Source organism: Emydura macquarii, unplaced genomic scaffold, assembly GCF_026122565.2.
Source record: "Emydura macquarii macquarii isolate MOO-44397 ecotype Brisbane River unplaced genomic scaffold, CSIRO-AGI_Emac_v2 contig_2676, whole genome shotgun sequence".
NCBI classification, from domain to species: domain Eukaryota; kingdom Metazoa; phylum Chordata; order Testudines; family Chelidae; genus Emydura; species Emydura macquarii.
In genome coordinates, this window is record NW_027132813.1 from 3,814,725 (window position 1) to 3,833,743 (window position 19,019).

The following is a 19,019-nucleotide window of genomic DNA, read 5'->3' on the forward strand; positions in this document are numbered from 1 at the left end:
GATTAATGGCCAGAGGCATTCCTTGTTGATTATTAATCTCCAGGAAATGTCTTGTACCTCAATCATTAGTACTTAAGTTTGGCTCTCTATCTTAATTATAGAGCTCTTAGTTCCAGCAAAGAATAATTTCTGCAAAGGCAAATATCCACATTGCACAACTCTGAGCTAACTGTAACTAAAAGACTAAGTTAAGAGAACTTAGAATTTTATGGCCTGTTTTCCAAAAATGGTGGTCTTAACAAAAGTAAAGTGCTACTAAGCAATCTCTCTTTATGCCACTCAGTGTTCTTTAAAGGCATACAATCACCTCCCTACTTTGCTCTGAAAGAATTAGAATGCAAAATTCCATGCCACTCCTTTCAGAGGCAGCTATATTACCTTTTCTGAGAAGTCAGTCGGAACAGAGTGCTTTTGTGTACCTTATAGGGTTATTAAGATAAAAAGCAATGACATAATATAACAACACTTAATTTCTTTCAATTCATGCCCTTCAAAACTTATGCATTTGTGTTCACACATTGCTAAAGTAGGTTTTCCAGATGCACACAACTACCATATCGTACCACCATACCTGACTGTCTTAGGGAACAGACTAGCAGAGGCAGGAAATCTCAAAAACAATTAGAAGAACCAGCATCACAGAACACTACACAAACCCTTTAGCAAGCAAGACCACAGTGGAAAATTTATGTAATGGATGTAACATTTCACGTGTCTACTTGTTAGTAAAACAAACAAAAAACATTTTGATGTTTCCTCACACGTCATAATCTACTGAACATCAAAAACCATTAGCTATTAATGAATCTAAAAATAAACCCCAAAGACAAAATTGAGAAAATTGAAGTCTTTAATGTAGACTACTTACTCATACCATAATTGAGTCGCTGAAGGTGACTCATCATTCAGTTTCTTCAAGGCTCACTTCTGTGATGCCAACAAAAAATTAGCCAATACAGAAATTCCTTTCTTCTACTAACATACAAAATTCTTTACTCTACTATGCTGGCCATTAACATTTTTTTGAATAACCACATTATCCAATAGATGTTAACCCTGTTTTTCAACCTTACCATCTTATTACTCCCTCATTATATCATGTCTGATATTAACATCTAAGGTATTTGGGGCACAGATTGTGTCGGGAGAGGGACCCCTCCGAAACTTTTGGCAGAGTGATAAATAAATAATCTAGTAAATACTGCAGGGACATTTTAGGTAGGCAGAATATAATTGCCTGTGTTGGGAATGGTTCAGATCTACTTTTTAAAATAAATCTTTACAGATTTCTATCTGCTTCCTCATCCTCAATACACACACTGTTTAAAGTTTTTGTTTTTTTTAATCCAGAAACTACAGCACACTAGCCCAACTACAAAATGCATATTAATGTTTCTGGGTGAGGGTTCAAGCCACCAAAAATTTGCCATTGCTCCTGAATGGAGCCTGCTAGTACTACTAGTTCTCCTTTGGATGAGTCCAGTACTAATTACATACTAATAGTAATAAATATTTAGCATTTAACTTCAAATCACTTTACTGTTAACTAATTAATTAATCCGCTCACCACTTTGTGAGGCAGGTATTAATTTCTTTTAACAGATGAGGCATTGAGAAATTAAGTGAGTTTTCCAAAGCCACAGAGATAGTCATTATCAGAGCTGGGAATAGAGTTTAGCAGGTCCAGACTTCCAGACCTATATTTCTAGATCAGGCACAGCACTACCTTACATTATGTTCTACTGTTTTATTACTACAAAGTTAAATGATCCCAATATACTGGTATGTATTAAACATGCTCTTTGAATACTATGCTTGATTAAAATTCTCAATGGCTTTTAAGGCATGGATATGCCATATATTAGAAGAGTAAGCTTTCTTTGGAATGGGACAAACTCGCATTGCAGCAAGATACTTCTCAACACAAAGGACGTTTCTTGAATTATTTTCAGATCTTATATCCAGTACTGAGAGTTTTGGGGTTTTTTTACTTTGCATTATTATACAACACTTCTCAGCGGGGATCTGACGGACATTCCCATCCTTCACATTCTCTTTTCTTTACTTCCTTAAAACTGAGGCTACAAAAACACTGCCAGCAGCCTAGTACAGCTTTTCATGGAAAGTTGCCACTCTAACCTGGCACCTAACTGCACTTTATTATAGTCTCAAGGGAATGTAATGCTTTGAGGTCAATTTGACTTCATTATGCCAACAGAGAAGTTAACAAAAACTTTCACTGTGAATGTAGGGGGAAAAAAAACAATATTAAGCATTACTGAAGTAGCTCTTCTGGTGTGAGTTCTTCTGTTCTTTGCTCCCCAGTTACCATGGCCAGCTCATCCTTCAGTTCCTGGATCACCTTCTTCAGCTGGATAATCATCTACAAATGGCAAGACAATAAAACAAGTATCATCTTCTGATTAATAGCTAGACAGTGGTTCCCAACCCATGGCCCAGGGGCCAAAAGTGGCCCACAGCGTTTTTCAAAGTGGTCCGACATTCCCCTCCTGCTGGCTGCAGAAGGGAGCTGCTGCCTAACGATTCAGGAGGAATGTGTTGCCACAGGGCTACAAGACTAGTGCAGGCTCCTTCTGCACCCAACGAGACGGGAGATCAGCACTCCCCTCCCCTGGCTCCAGCAGGGAGCACGGCAAAGCGCTCTGCCTGGATCCCTAGGCGCTGGGGTCCCTGCTGGACCCAGAGGAAGGGGAGCACTGATCTCCCATCCCCCTGGCTGCAGAAGGGAGCCACTGCCTAGGAGGCAGCCTCCTTGCTGAACTCCTTCCATCTGGCTGCAGTGGGAGAGGGGTGAGGCAGAGCAGCCAGGACCCACCATGCTTGAGGGGAGGCAGGACTCTAAAAATTTGTGCCTTCCAGTTTCGTCTGCACTTTGCAGGCCACCCATCATGACTTAGCTGCCAGGCCATGTGCTTCATTGTGTAGTGACAGTCACTCATCTACACTAGTGCTTTGTCTGTGAGTGTGTGACATAATGTGAGTAATTTGTAGTTGTAAAATAGTGAATGTAAAAATGAGCACAGTAGCATCAAAATGTTTACTTTTAATATGTAGTGATTTGTAATCCTTAATGGTGTGCGCATCAATACATTATTTATGAGTTGATAGGCTGTTGGCCCTTCAGGGTTATAAAAATGATATTTGTGGCCCTTGAGCCAAAAAGGTTGGGAGCCACTGAGCTAGACCATGATCTTTGCATTAGACGCCCGAGATCAATAAAACATTACACTGTGTGTGTTTCTTTCACTCTCATTTTACAATTTCCCATTTTTTAAATAAGCCAAAATGACTAAATATATTCCACATTTTTTAATCTTTTCCATTTATAAGAATGGAAAAACCTTCCAAATTCAGTAAATTGTATGTGTTAGAAGACATGAATGTACAGTATGACTTTTAAAAAATTATATAAATGATAAATCATTTGTCATTGGAGTGGAAGAGAATTTTATTACATTAATTTTGCCTGTTATTGTAAAAACACTTTAAAAATAGCATTATAAATCTTTGCCAAAAAGCAAAAGATTGCACAACCATACCCCCGAAGCTGGGTCTTTTTCTCTTCTTTAGGAAAAGAAGTTTCTTAAACTAAATTTTTAATTTAAAACTTTTTTAAAATATAAAAATCATTCGCTAATATAAAATTACATTGTGCCTCATTCATATACAGCCAACAACCAGCAAGTATTATCAATCAACATAATGAGAAGTAATTAAACAATATTAATAAGTAGAAGTGATTGAGGAGGTGACTTGAATATCTGTATTGGGCTTCCTAATTTTGTCATTATTGGAGCCTGCATCCCATTGCTCTAAAACAGAAAGTTTGTATGAAGAGACATCTGACAATACAATATCCTCCTAGGAATAAATTCTGTGAGGCTTTGACCATCTGCAACTCCCTTTGACTGAAATTTGAACAGCAGGTACTTGGCATCTCTCAGGATTTGACCCTTTTTCAAGAATTAACATCTTATGATGGGTTAAAGAAATATCAAAAGTCTCCCATTATTTTTAAAAAGCCTTAATAAATACAAAGGCCTTGATTCCACATACAATAGCTTAAAAAAGGCAACCCTTCAAAATGTAATATGGCATGGATTTCAGGCAAAATTAAACATATTTGATTACATACTCCCTCTAGAGTTAAGATTCTTTGGGTGTCCTACTCAAGCATTTAAATCCTTTCAAATATATGGATTTCTTAACCATAAATTTAACTATAACTTTAAATTTCCTGAATTTCTGATTTTTATTAAATAAGTAAAATGCTCTTAAAAGATATCTTTTTATGTTGAAGTAACTGATACCATGTGTACTTTGAAAATTTATTCCAACTTAACAAAGTGTTTTATTTGAGAATCTATTAAGTATGTTCATGAATATCTTATTACAAACTATTTGATTACCACCATAAATGTGCTATATTCATCACATTGGGATGTCAGGTATTTTTAATCTGATTTTAGGACTGGCTACTCTAGTGTTACACTCTGATACTGATCCAGTACTTGGTCAGTGCTTAGTCCAAACTTTAAAGCAAATATCTGGGCTTTGAATTTTACTTTGAATTAAATCCTACTTTTGTCTGGAAACAGAGATAGTCAAAGCTAAACAGCTTTAAAGAAGGAGAGAAGAAAATGGGCATCAAAAGATTCCACATCTGTTGGTCAGCTTGAGATACACAGTGAAAAGCATACAGTAACTCTCCATAGTGAGCGATAAAATTCATATCAGAGTCAGAATTACCTTAGTAGCACTAAGGTGTTACGCACATGTCTTGTAAGACTTAAAGAAGATGAATCATGAAACTAGCATGGTTTTAAATTTTATGTGCCAAATCATAAGTCCAGCACACACAGCTATGCACTGTGAAGAAAACTGTGGTAGTGAGGAAGGTCAAGGAATCCCCTTAGGCCACAGTGTGGTCATGGAACCATGTAGCTTCTCTGGTTCCTGTGCTTTACCCTCTTACTCCATAGGAGGGAATGACCAGTACATTAATAAAATCACAGATCCATCAACTGCATTTCTAACCCTCCCTAGTCCAACTGTGCTTTGCTCTCCAAACCACCTTGCAGACTGCAGCACAATGAACATGTGGAGTAAATCTCTGCAGCCTGTCGTAAATATTGGGGGCCCTGCATGTGTTCCACTGCAATTAAGACTTCTGTGGCCATGAAAGGGGCATGTTGCAGGATTTAACCCTATATGATCTATATGGTAAAAAAAAAAAATCTCATGCAACATCAAACTTCTTCTATTATCCTTCATTTTGTCTCTCATTTTAAGTTTTTTTTAATAGTTAGAGCTGGGGGAGGAAGAATTTATGGCATAGTGAGAGAAGACCCAGCAAGGATCACTACTATCCCCTCTGAACTTTCAGAACAAGTTAAAATAAACACAGAGCCATTAACACTGTTGGCTGAAATGTGTTAGATAACAGTAAATGTCAGTCACAGTTAGGATACTCATTAATCAAAAGAAAAAAACACGCCTGAGAAATCAACAGCCTCCAATGTCACGTAAAACTCTTTCTTCCCTTTTTTAAATTAACCAATTATGGGTGTACAGAAATATAAAATATACAATAAAAAATTAACTATGTCAGACTTCAGAAGTTATAATAAAAACAACGAGAGTCCTGTAGTACCTGACGAAGTGGGTTGCAGCTCACAAAAGCTTATGCCTGCAGAAATTTGTTAGTCTTTAAGGTGCTACAGGACTCTCGTAGAAATTATGATGATGATTTTAGAGCATTAAAAAAATTGATTGTGGCCAATTATGCTAAACATAAAAGGCACACAAAATAATTTCAACTAGAATCATTAAAATTCTGTGTAACGATGAGATGCTATAGTCTAGTTTTCAAAGACAGCCTCCCATTTCTGCAATTTTATGTCTACTAATGATTATGGGTTCAAATACTAGTAGTTGGATATCAACAAAATAATATAATGAGATTTTATCTTGAATTTATATTCCTTCTGAGGTCTTTGTTGTTCTCTGTATACTGCAACTCATCTATAACTCTTTTCCCACTGCATCCAAGCTTTCCAGTTCTGGAGAAATTTATGTAACATGACCCAAATGTTGCCTGTGTCAGAAGAGAATATCTTTTGATCTTCAACATGCAGCCCAATTGCTGAGGCAGTTATCATTATGTGCCATAGTGTATTAAACTGATCATTCCTTAAAATGATGCTCTCCGAGTTTTCAAAGGAAACAAGTTAGTGATTCTGTAACCAGTGCAGAAAATTACTTTTTTATTTTACTTACTAATATACCAAGTTTCACGAGTACAGACCTTCTCATCAAATGAAGTTAATATGCAATGAATCTGGCTGTTCCATACAGCCTCTTTCAATGGATATAGTAGCCAGAAGTCAAACAGACAAATATGTGTATTCTAACTCTGTTACATAAATCAAAGGAAACAGTTTGTCCCTTTTTTTGTGGCAAACTTTCCCCTTTATGAGTGTGGATTATTACCCATCTTCTCTTCTGGAACTCTCTTCTCAGCCTCCCTGCTCTCTCCCTCAATCTTCCCTGCTTCCCTCAGGAATTGTACATGGACTACTGCCTAACTATCATAGAAATCCCCTTTCTTCTCCTTCCTTAATGGTGACTGGAGCAATGGAACCTCTTTTCCTGGATAGAGTGAAGTACAGCAGACCTTTTCGGAAGTTGCTCCAAAAAACAGCAAAGAATAGTTAGTTTTTAAAATTCAGTAAAAGTTCTCATCCCTGCCCATCCTAACTACAGTGAGTTCTACCTCACATTGCTATCTCTGCCGGTGCAAGGAGCAAGTGTGTGTCACAAACAAGACAAATGTAGATGGCACAGTCATTGCTCTTTCTCCTGAGATCCAGTGAATCCCTTTTATGACAGAAAAGTGGAGAACTAACTTTGAAATTCAATACACTTATTTCAGATAGCTGGAAAACCTTTACTTATATTTAAACTTCTAATATGCTGGTAAAAGAAACCCCATAATGGATTATAAAGAAATAATTAAAGCTTACAGCCAAGCTTTAAAAATGGATGGTGAAAATTAGATTTCTAAATCCTTACTTAGATGTCTAATTGCCTTAATTTTCAAAAGTGCTGAGCACCTAGCAGAGCCCAGTGAAGTTACTGGAAGGTGCTGGCGGCTCAGCACTTTTGATAAGCATTTTGGCTTTACTTAACTATGGAAGAGGCTATAAGAAACATCACTTATTTATGCTTAGAACTTTTGTACAGCACTGACTGTTTCATAGAAAAGTAAATTCTATTTTTGTAGCATTTATTTAACCAAACTTCTGAAGGATCAAAACTGTTTAAATGGCTTAAATGCAAAGTTTCAGCATGAAGAGATACAATAAAGAGACCCATTGTGGCTAAAAAAAAAAAAATCAAAATGATAAGATGTTAATGTTAATGCAAGGGAAAATATGTTTGCATTAAGATGTTTTTCTCAGCTAAAATGTCAGGATGCTTGTGGTACTAAATGTGGTGTACCATCTTCCTACTAGAGTATGCCATTACTAATCAGGGAAGACAGATGATGATATATACATGGGGATTACATTTAGAATTCTCTGATCTCAAGCCATCAATATGAAACAATAAAGTATCCACTGACACAAATCCCATCAATGTTCTTGTGTCTACCAGATGTTATTTTTTCTCTTTTTTCTTCTTTCTAACCATCTTTAATAAGAAAATTATTACTTATGGAGGAAGACAAAGTTAGAATAAAGAGAAATATATAATAGACAAACATTCACACATACTGACTTTGAGAACAGTATGGAAGCAATAACACATGGCAAGCAGTACATAGGCAACTACAGCATGCTTGGAAAAGTAAGGCAGAGAAAAGCATGGGTTGAAAGTTAAATTACTTTAGCTATACAGGAAGTGTAATAATCATACTGAAACAAGTCACAAGAAGTACTATTTGATATTGTGGAAAGGAATTTAGACAATGAAATATGGAAAGAAAACCAATCAGACTGGAGTATTTACTGGACATGATAGACTTGGCTACTATATCAATGGCAGCCAATTGGAAAACATCAGTTGAAGCATCACTTGTAAAGCCATTCTATGTTAATTCTAAACATTATTGTTATATATATTACACACACAAGACAGCCATGTTAAAAACACTAAGTTTACAAAGTCAAAGACTCAAAAGTTAGTAAATGTCAGAATTAAAGTTGTCTGTGCAAACTTAATTCAGTTCTCTGTGTGTATGCATTATGATACAGTCTTGAATTACTTGATTACATACTCTTTTTTTTCACAAGAGCCCTATTACACTCACAGCACAGGATAGATGGTGCTTACTTAATGAGCAGCTATTCAATATTTTATTTTCTACTGAATGTTTAACGTGTGACCTGTGTCTTACTTACTGCACACTATTCAAACACTCCTCTGAAGACAGAATTATTAATTTTCTAATCAGCTTTTCTATGGTGCTAATCACTATAGTATTTGAACTCCCAGTCCCAATTTTTATCTCCCCCCATCCAACAGACTCCTGTCCTAGTTTCTAGTCCCCTTTCACCTAAGGCTCCTTGTCCCAATCTACTCCCTCTGTTATGCCTACCCTGCATTTCAAGCTCTAGTCCCCTTTACATTCAAATCAAGTAGCTTCTTCCTTCACACTGCCTGGGCCTAGTAGAATGTCACTGAGGGTAGAGGAAAAACTGTGCGGCACTGCTCCTAGTGCAGGTTCCCATACCTGTCAGGGCTCCACAACAGTCCAGAGCTGCAATTAAAGAGAAAGTTCTGCTGAGCTCTGGGCTGGAGCATGCTCAATGTGGGTGAAATCTTCAGAGCATTTTAGCCGCTAAAATCTAAGTTGTCTTTACTGAGCATGTGGAAACTGTGATTTTTTTCAAAGACTTACAACTTGGCCACATTTGGGTGTATTTTCACAAAGATAGGATATCCCTGACACAAAGTCTGCCCCTCTGACAAATTTCAAGGCCCTGTCCCCAAAGCATGGGCACACTAGAGCTGTACAAATAAGAGGCCACAGCAAAACAACACCTTCCATAGCCTTGTTCTTCTCAGAATCAGGTATGCAGTTTTGGCTGAAATTTTAAAAATAAAATACAATAAAATAAAATAATTCAGCCTGAGGCAGACATTTTGCATGGAAAATTTCAGCTCTAAGATTTGGCAAAGTTATAAACAACTGAAAACAGGGTCTTATAATGGGAAGTGTCAGGCAACCTTCATAATAGGCAGTGATACAAGCCCCAACTCAAATCCTTGAAAAGATTCAAACAAACAAACAAACAAACAAACAAACATGGGAGTTTGCTTTTCTCATATATATGTCACATTGTAAAGAGGAGAGTCCCTTTAATGTAGGTTTACTCTGTACTATAACTGAGAATCAGAAATACAGTCAGCAGAAAAGGAGAGCATACCTTACTTGGCAAAGAGTAGATTGAAAAATATAATTCACTAACAGATTTGTCATTAGGTGATATTACTAAATCTAAATCATATAGAATGCAGTCTTTCATTATATACTTATATTTGATCTATGCTGAAAGTTTAATTTGATTCTAATTTCTAATATATTTATGGTCTAGGTATAAAAAAGTGTCAAACTTAAGCTAAGTCATCTTCAAGAGTGAATTTTTCATTGTACATTAGGGATATCAATGATAATTTTACATAGTGAACAGTTCTTAGAGGTTTTAATTTCAAAAGCAAATAGTTAAAACTCTGAAATGTTCATATATATGCTCCTCCTTTTGAGAAATAACCATTCTTCATTCTGCACTAACAGAGAGGTGGCCCCAACCTATAATAACAGTTTCAGACTTGCTTCATTGCAGTGCTCTTAAGTCAAGGGAAAGTGCATATTCCTTAGTTTTACCCATCCTTAGACTGCATATTTGCTAGTGATCTGGCTCATATGCCTTGGTAATGAACCTTCCTTGGAAATAATGTACGGAACAGAATGATTCATTAAACATCAGTCACTGTTGCTGTGGCCTTCAGTCAACAAGTCAACTATTTGGAAATAACAAATACGGTGATCTGTGATCAGAATCAGTCCCCATCAACATTATTTAATCACTATTAATAATAATTAATCTCAAAGCCACCATTTATGATCCTTGTGAATTTATAAACTTCAATGGTCAGCTCATGGTACTCATAATATCTAATATTTATTGTTATTGATATTAGGTAGGATTATTCAAAGTGCTCAGCATTAGCCTATCTACTCCCATTGAAGTCAATAGTAAAACATTGATTCCACAGGAGCTCTGTTATCCCCTATCGAGTATTACTGAACTATATGGTATATAATAGGATGTCCATTCAGAGCTGGTAGCTCAGTCACTTCTTCATAAGACAAGAAATCGCTATAATGAAATCCTTACAACAGGGTGATAGCAAACTTTTTCATAATATAGACCACATCCTAATATAGACTATCTCCTGGACCATCTGCTTCTCATTTACTATTGTATGGTCCACTTCCCCTCCCAGGGCTTCATCCTGCTCCCATTGAAGTCAATAGGGAAATTCTTATCAACTTCAATTGAGCAGCATCAAACCCTAAGTTCCCATCACATAACATCCCTTGTGAAAATTGTAAGCAATTGCTTACATGGAAATATAGGAAAAGGTCACCATCAAGTAACCAGCCAGTTCTCTGTAAATCACTAACAAGAGCTCTGTAGGCTACTGGTCTGTGGACCACAGTTTGGGAACAACTGCCCTGGAAGATGCACAAGGATAGTTATAAAAAGAATGACTTTTAAATGACTGTTGGAGTTTCCCATGACATTATGAGTTTTTATAAAGGTCAGTTTAATTGTAATTATCCCCAGAAGGCCAAATAAAAACAGCAGCAGTAATTTTAGAGCAAAGGCTGGGACTTGCATCTAAACATGACTGAATGGGATAATGAAATCTTCAACATTCATATAGCTGTATATTTTACTAAAAAAAAACCAACCAAAAATCCTCTTACCAGTCTGGAGTCAATTTCTTCATTAAGAACTGCCTCATTCTTAATTAGGGCAACTCGCTGTGCAAATCTGCAGGTTGATATAGATTCCTGGAAGGAAAAAATAACTCCTTTAGTATGCACTGATGTAAACGGTTTAGCATTCAGTGTTGAATTTAGCAAACTGTATTTCAGAAGGAAATTTTTTATTTGTTTTAGATTTTACAGTACTAACTTCACACTCCAGGCACTTCACAAAATCTAAAACAAAACAAAATTCAGTGCAGCTATTCTAACTATTAGCATACTAACCTGTCAGATAAAACTCTCAAATAAAGACACCTATAAACAGCTCATTAACCCAGTCTATCACCAAATGCTCACCAAAAAAAAAAAAAAAAAAAAAAAAAAAAGGTAGGATTTGCAGCAAACTAAGGGGAAAGCAAGTTGCAAATTCAAAACACCATGTCAGTACCCTCCGCCCGTACACCACTTGCTGGAGAACTTAACATTTATGGGCCAAATTCACAACTAACTTCAATTTACATGAGCTAAAGATCTAGGCCTATAAATACAAGGGAACAGAAAGTAGTTACCGGATAAACAACTTCTAATATGTGCTGCAACATTTTTAAAAAATAAATGTTGAGGCAAAGCCAAAGCATTTGCTTTCAAAGCAGGAATCCTAAAAATGTCCTATCATAATTATTTTATATTTAATTATTAAATTACATATTATAGACAGGGCTAGCAGCATCACCTATTATTAATGTTGTCCAACACTTCTTAGTACAAATGATCCTCTTTTAAGTTGCATATTTAAGTTTGTCAAACTTTATTCATTTGGCCTGAAATTTTATTGTTGCATGTCCGCCTTAGGGTAGATTTTTTGGACATTTCAGTCAAAATGTTTCAACTATTTTTGGGAACAAGTCTAGGGGAAAATACATTGTTTTGCCCTTTTATTTGAAAAGCTCTAGCATGCTTTGGAGAACAGAATTGAAATCTGGCTGGGGCACGACTTTTGTGTCAGTGGTTTGACTTTCGATGTCTATGTGAAAATCCTTCCAAATTTGGCCATGCGATTGGCCTTTGAAAAAATGCAGTCCACACATACTTGGTTGAGACTTCTTCAATTTTAACAGGTAAAATCTTTCAAGATTCCATCCTCAGTGAGCATGCTTATGTCTCTCACAGCTCCTAGAGCTGAGCAGACTCTGCATGTGCTATCCCCCAGATGGTCTCCCAGATGTTTGGGGCCAGGGCTGAGCAACACTGGAATCAAAAGCAGGGAGCTTGTCTCTTCTGTGCTTTCAATGCCATCCCAACCCCAATCCCCTGCTGGTATCCAGACAGCATGGAAGAGGAAGCCATCTGACTTGAGTTCAGAGGGGACAAAAGGTGGACCAAAGGGGAGGGAAAGAACAGGATTGGGACAGGAGTCTGGTGAGACTGGAACTGAAGAAGGGGAGAACAACGAAAACTGTGGCTGACTAGTTGGGCAAGGAGATTGGGACTAGGAGCTCAGGGGAAGAAAGGAAGACTGGGCTTCTTTGGGCAAGAAGACTTGAACTGGGAGCCAGTAAGGAAAGAAGGAATGACATGATGGTAACTGGGAACAAGTCAGATTTATGGAGGAGGAACAGTGATATCAGATGAAAACCTGGTGGAAGACTGGGACTGGCTGGGCAAGGAGACTGAACCTGAGATGAGAACCCTGAAGAATGGAGACTGGGACGGTATAGGCAATGAGAATTGGATGGGGACAAGGAACTGAGATGGGGAAGAGACAGGACTGGGACAGCGTAAGGTTGGTGGAGATGGGACAAAAGGGGTCAGATTTGAGGGAAATGGGCAAAAGAGCTTGTACCCACTAGAGCAGACTCCCCCCAGAGCTTTGAATGGAACCTAAGATTTCTGAGTCTCACTATTCCTCTGCTATTAGCAGATATCTGTGAAACCCACTGGCAAAGGGTGTGTCTCATTCCCTTCTTCTGCTAGAGGATGACAAACTATTCTTACAACCAATTACTCCATTAGGTCAAGTGGCAGAAGTCTCTGTGGTGTATCTAAAGGTTCCAAACCTATTGATGACCCATGTTGGTGTCAATTTTATGCTACATGATGGAATTTCTGCTGTTTTCAGTTTGCTTTACTAAAAACATAGGAAATGACACACAAGAAAACTATGTTAAAGGAACATAATTAAGAATCCTAGCTCATATGTCAGTAAATGACAGAACTAAGGTTGTTTATGCAAGCCTAACTTGGTCCCTTCATATATATGCATTAGATTAATAGATTTTAAGGCCAGAAGGCACCATCATGATCATCTAGTCTGAGCTCCTGCACATTGCAGGCCACAGAATCTCACCCACCCACCCACCCCTCCAATAGAGCCCTAATTTCTAGCTGTGTTACTGAAGTCCTCAAATCATGATTTAAAGACTTCAAGTTACAGAAAATCCACTATTTACACCAGTTTAAACCTACAAGTGACCCAGGCCCTATGCTGCAGAGGAAGGCAAAAAACAAAAACAAAAAACAGGGTCTCAGCCAAACTGACCAGTGGAAAAATTCCTTCCCAAACCCAAATATGGCTGGACTATGAGCATTTCGGCAAGATCCAATAGCCAGACACCAGGAAAGAACTATCTGTAGTAACTCTAAGCCCTCCCCATCTAGTGTCCCATCACTAGCTACTGGGGATATTTGCTATTAGCAGTCACAGACTGGCTATATGCCATTGTAGGCAGCCTCATCATACCATTCCCTCCATAAACTTATCAAGCTCACTCTTGAAGTCAGTTAGGTTTTTTGCTCCTGCTGCTCCCCTTGGAAAGCTGTTCCATAATTTCACTCCTAATGGTTAGAAACCTTCAACTAATTTCAAACCTAAACTTGTTGATGACCAGTTTATATCCATTTGTTCTTGTGCCAAAATTGGCAATTAACTTAAATATCTCCTCTTCCTCGCTGGTATTTATCCCTCTGATGTATTAGAAGGGAGCAATCATATCTCTCCTAGCCTTCATTTGGTTAGGCTAAACAAGCCAAGCTCTTTGAGTCTCCACTCGTAAAGCAGGTTTTCTTTACCTCTGATCATCTTAGTAACCCTTCTCTGTATCTGTTCCAATTTGAATTAATCTCTCTTAGACATGGGAGACCAGAACTGCACACAATATTCCAGATGAGGTCTCATCAATGCCTTTTACAATGGTACTAAAACTTCCCTATCTGTACTGGGAATACCTCACCTGATGCATCCTTGGATTGCATTAACCTTTTTCATGGCCACATCACATTGGCTGCTCATGGTCTTCCTGTGATTAGCCAACACACCCAGGTCTTTCTCCTCCTCTGTCACTTCCAACTGATAAGCCCCCAGTTTACAGCAAAAAAATTGTTATCCCTTAAGTGCATGACCTTGCACTTTACACTATTAAATTGCATCCCTTTTCTATTATTCCAATTTTCAAGGTAATTTAGATCTTCTTGTATGATATTCTGGTCCTCCTCTGTATTGGCAGGACTTCCCAATTTTGTGTCATCTGCGAGTTTTATTACCACACTCCTACTTTTTGTGCTAAGGTCATTAATAAAAATGTTAAATAAGATTGGTCTCAAGATTGATCACTTAGGAACTCTACTAGTAACCCTCCAGCCTGACAGTTCACCTTTTGGTATGACTCATTGTAGTCTCCCCTTTAACCAGTTCCTTATCCACCTTCCAATTCTCGTATAAATCCCCATCTTCTCCAATTTAACAAATAATTTCCATATTGAACTGCATCAAATGCCTTAATGAAATCCAGGCAGATTATATTTACTGCATTTCCTTTGCCTAAAAAAATCTCTTCTCAAAGAAAGAGATCAGGTTGGTTTGGCATGATCTACCTTTTGTAAAACTATGTTGTATTTTATCCCAATTACCATTTACTTCTATGTCCTTAACTACTTTCTTTTTAAAAATTTCTTCTAAAACCTTGCATGCAATTGAGGTTAAACTAACAGGCCTGTAGTTTCCCAGATCACTTTTTTCCCCTTTCCTAAAAATAGGTACTATATTAGCAATCCTCCAGTCATAGGGTGTGACTCCCAAGTTTACAGATTCATTAAAAATCCATGCTATTGGGCTTGCAATTTCATGTGCCAGTTCCTTTAATATTCTTGGATGGACATTGTCTAGGCCCCCCAATGTAGTCCCATTGAACTGTTTGAGTTTGGTTTCCACCTCGGATGTGGTAATCCTCATTTCCATTAATCACCATGGCGCTACCCCTAAGCTCCTCATTACCTTTATTAAAAACTGAGGTAAAGAATTTGTTTAGGTTTTGGGCCATGCCCAGATTATCTTCAATTTCTACCCCATCCTCAGTGATTAGCAGTCCTACTTCTTCTTTTCTTGTTTTCGTGCTATTTATATGGCGATAGAACCTTTTACTATTGTTTTAATTTTCCTTGCAAGGTCCAACTCTTCTTGATTTGGCAGTACTTCACTCTTTCCTTACACTTTCTGATCTCCAAGAGGTAGCTTACCTTGATGATCCATTTTATCTTCCATTCTTTGTAGGCTTTCTGCTTTCTCTTAATCACCTATTTGAGAGGCTTGCTCATCCAGCTTGGCCTGCAACCTTTTCCTATGAATTTTTTGCCTTTGCTTGGGATGCAGACTTCATATAATTTCTGCAACTTTGACTTAAAGGAATCCCAAGCCTCCTCCACATTCAGAACCTTGAGTTCTTCAGTCAGGTCCACTTCCCTAACAAATTCCCTTAATTTTTTAAAGTTTGTCCTTTTGAAATCAAGGACACTATTTGCAGATCTATTTTTGTTTATCTTTTTATTTAATTTATAGTATAGTCCTTAATTACATGTTCATATACTATTTTTCCACAGGACCTTTGCCTCATTCAGTGCCCAGGATGGATAGTGCTCATTTAATGAGCAATTATTCAGTACTTTGTTTTATCATTATTCATTGTGTGGTGCCACAGGCCCTATTTACTCGGTTCAGAGCCAGGCTCCGAAGACATAGTTATTAATTTCCTAATGGGCTTTTCTATAGTGCTCACCATTATAGTATCTGAGTACTTCACACACACAAATTAATTACTCTTCACAAAACTTATGTGAGATGATACCGGTATTATCTCCTTTTTACAGGTGGGGAACTGAAGCTCAGAGAAATTAAGGTTAAAATTATCTACTAATTATGGGTGCCCGATTTGAGACACCTGATTTTTCATAATGCTTAGCATTATACAGCTCTTCATGTGTTCAAAGCACAGCTCCCATTGATTTCAGTTGCAGCTGTGAGTGGTCAGCACTTCTGAAAATTGACTCCAGAGTGACTACCTGAGAAAACTTTGGTTTATATGATTTCACTATTATGACACAGAAACTCTGTGCCAGAAACAGGGATAGATTACATTTCTCCAGGGCAATATTCAACTGCTTTAACTGGCAGACAGTCCTTTCTTTTCCTGCAGTCCCCTGCCTCATTCATTGCACATCTTCCAACTTTTGCAACAAATGAGGCAGAGGTCCTACAGACCACAGCCTTCTTTACCACACAAACCTGATTAATTCCCAGAGCAGTTCTAACCTGTGTACTGAATGGGGCATATGTCCTACGGAAAAATAATGTGATCATGTAATTATAAACTGTATCATAATGAATACACACAAGGGGGATGAACTAATATTACACAGGCAACCTTAATTCTAGCATTTCCTAACTTCTGAGTGCTTGATTTTGTAACCCTGATAATGTACATTTAACATAGTTTTTGTGTGTGAAATATCTGGTAGATATTGTAGCAAGAAAGTGAAAACAGTCACTGTACCATTATTAGCTGGCTCATTCTGGCTGATTCAGTGATTGGGCCAAATATTTCAAAATAGGAATCTAAATTCCAATACAAAATAGACTCACAAGGCTACAAACTGATGACTAGATGTACAAAACGGTGACTGCAGCACACAACAGGGGTAATTGCAAAGACAGAATTATGCAGTTTGCATGTACTGCTACGAATTATGCCTGCACAATTACCTGTTCACAAGTCTTAATAAGTGCATTGAAAATGTATCTCATCTTGTGTTTCAGCTAGTAAAAGTTCATTTTATTTTCCCTTTACAAGTATAGTTCTTTCCACTATAAGTCTAAAAATAACCTGGTTTTTGTTCATTTTAAAACGTTTTAATTTTATGGAAGGTTAGGATTTAACTAGATTGTAGCTCCTCCAGACACAACCTGCAGAACACCTAGAACATGTCTGGAGCTAAATTAAAAAAATATGGGAAAGATCAATATACATCAGTGCAGGAAAATGACAGAGGTAGATAAACAAACTTGATCCACAGAAAGGGCAACAAATCAAAACATGTGCACACACCCCTGCCAGCAACCCAATCAAAAACCACCCACAACCCTCCCTCAATATCCAAAGGGTAGAATCCTGGCCTCACTGAAGTCTGTGGGAGTGACGATATGGACTTCAGTGAGGCAGGACTGTACCAGGAGTCCTTATGAATATGCCCTTGGGAAAATTCCTTGCCAAACCCTATTCATAATTCACACATTTCTTAGTCATTAGGAAATTGGTTTTAAGTGTTCACCTAATCATCACCAGGCATATCTGCTCTATCAGCTTTTCCCCTCATCTGAGATTACTTAAAGAATAACACAATTCATAAAGGACCCCAGCTAATGTTTAATACTGCTGCATAAATTGTAAGATCTGCCAACAGTACTATAATATTATAGAGGCTATATTCACCCACATACAGTAAAACCGCAGAGTTACGAACACCAGAATTATGAACCGACCAGTCAACCATACCTTTCATTTGGAACCAGAAGTATGCAAAAAGATTTGACAAGGTAAGGAAACTGTTTCTGTGCTTGTTTTATTTAAATTAAGATGGTTAAAAGCAGCATTTTTCTTCTGCATAATAAAGTTTCAAAGCTGTAATAAGTCAATGCTCAGTTGTAAACTTTGAAAGAACAACCATAATGTTTTGTTCAGAGTTAGAAACATTTCAGAGTTACGAACAACCTCCATTCCCAAGGTGCTCATAACTCTGTGGTTCTACGTAATGATCAGAATTTGTCTCTGAAACGTGAAGTCAGTTACATACAGATCTCTTATGTAATGGACATAAGTGATGACTTTAGTCTATCAGACTGTAATTTCCATTGATAGGGTTGCACGCTGGAGGCACTGGCAAAAAAGATGTTTAAAACTTCAGTGTGTCAGGAATTTAAGCATACACACCTGAATAACAAACATTAACAAACTCAAAAGTTCAGAAAGAGATGACGTACATCTATGTTTCTTTTGTCTAAAGAGAGTGTTGCAATCATGGTAGTCATGCAGTTTCCTCCCAGGCTATCTCTGAGCACCGAAGTCATCATAGAGTTCCGGTAGGGAATGTGAGATCGATTTTTCTCTGCTAGGGCAATTATTACCTGAAATAAGAGCAGCAATGCATAAGACTTTTAAATCTGCATATGTATGTATCATTTGCACACAAAGAGGAAACGCCTATCCTGAAATCTGAGGCCCTGATGTTGCAAAGTCTTATGCACATGTTTAACTTTAAGCGCAAGTAGCTACTACTCATACACATATGTATGTCTTAGCAGGATCAGGATCTGAGAAGCCAAATAAAAGTGGATTTTGTTGTGCACTAGATTTGCTTTGCAATTTCTCAACAAGAAGGAAACTGGGACACATGATAAATTTAGAACCTCAAAATTCACGAATATAACAGCAACTTTCCATGAAGCATTAAATTAAATTAATAGAGTGTATTTTCCTCTAGCCTACTAATAAGTTGAAATGTAGACATTGCCAAAGTAAAGGCTTCCTTTACATAAACCAAATCAGATATTTTCAAATCTACATATTCCCTAATCCTATTGTTCTCTTCATGGGGCTTGTTCATGTATTTTCTGAAAACTCTCTTGAAACTTGTACATGTGGGGGAAAAAATCCAAAGCTACATACTG

At 37.5% G+C, this 19,019-nt stretch overlaps 1 protein-coding gene across 2 annotated transcripts in view; it reads right to left on the minus strand.

The window, feature by feature from the left end:
* Positions 1-19,019, minus strand: part of KIF6 (kinesin family member 6) — a 272,771-nt gene that overhangs the window by 153,840 nt on the left and 99,912 nt on the right. For both annotated transcript variants that reach the window (XM_067564771.1, XM_067564772.1), the window contains exons 8-10: positions 18,333-18,476; positions 11,024-11,110; positions 2,280-2,383 (exon numbers count right to left, since the gene is read on the minus strand). In XM_067564771.1, the coding sequence (XP_067420872.1) occupies positions 2,280-2,383; positions 11,024-11,110; positions 18,333-18,476 (335 nt within the window). The remainder of the gene's footprint in view (positions 1-2,279; positions 2,384-11,023; positions 11,111-18,332; positions 18,477-19,019) is intronic.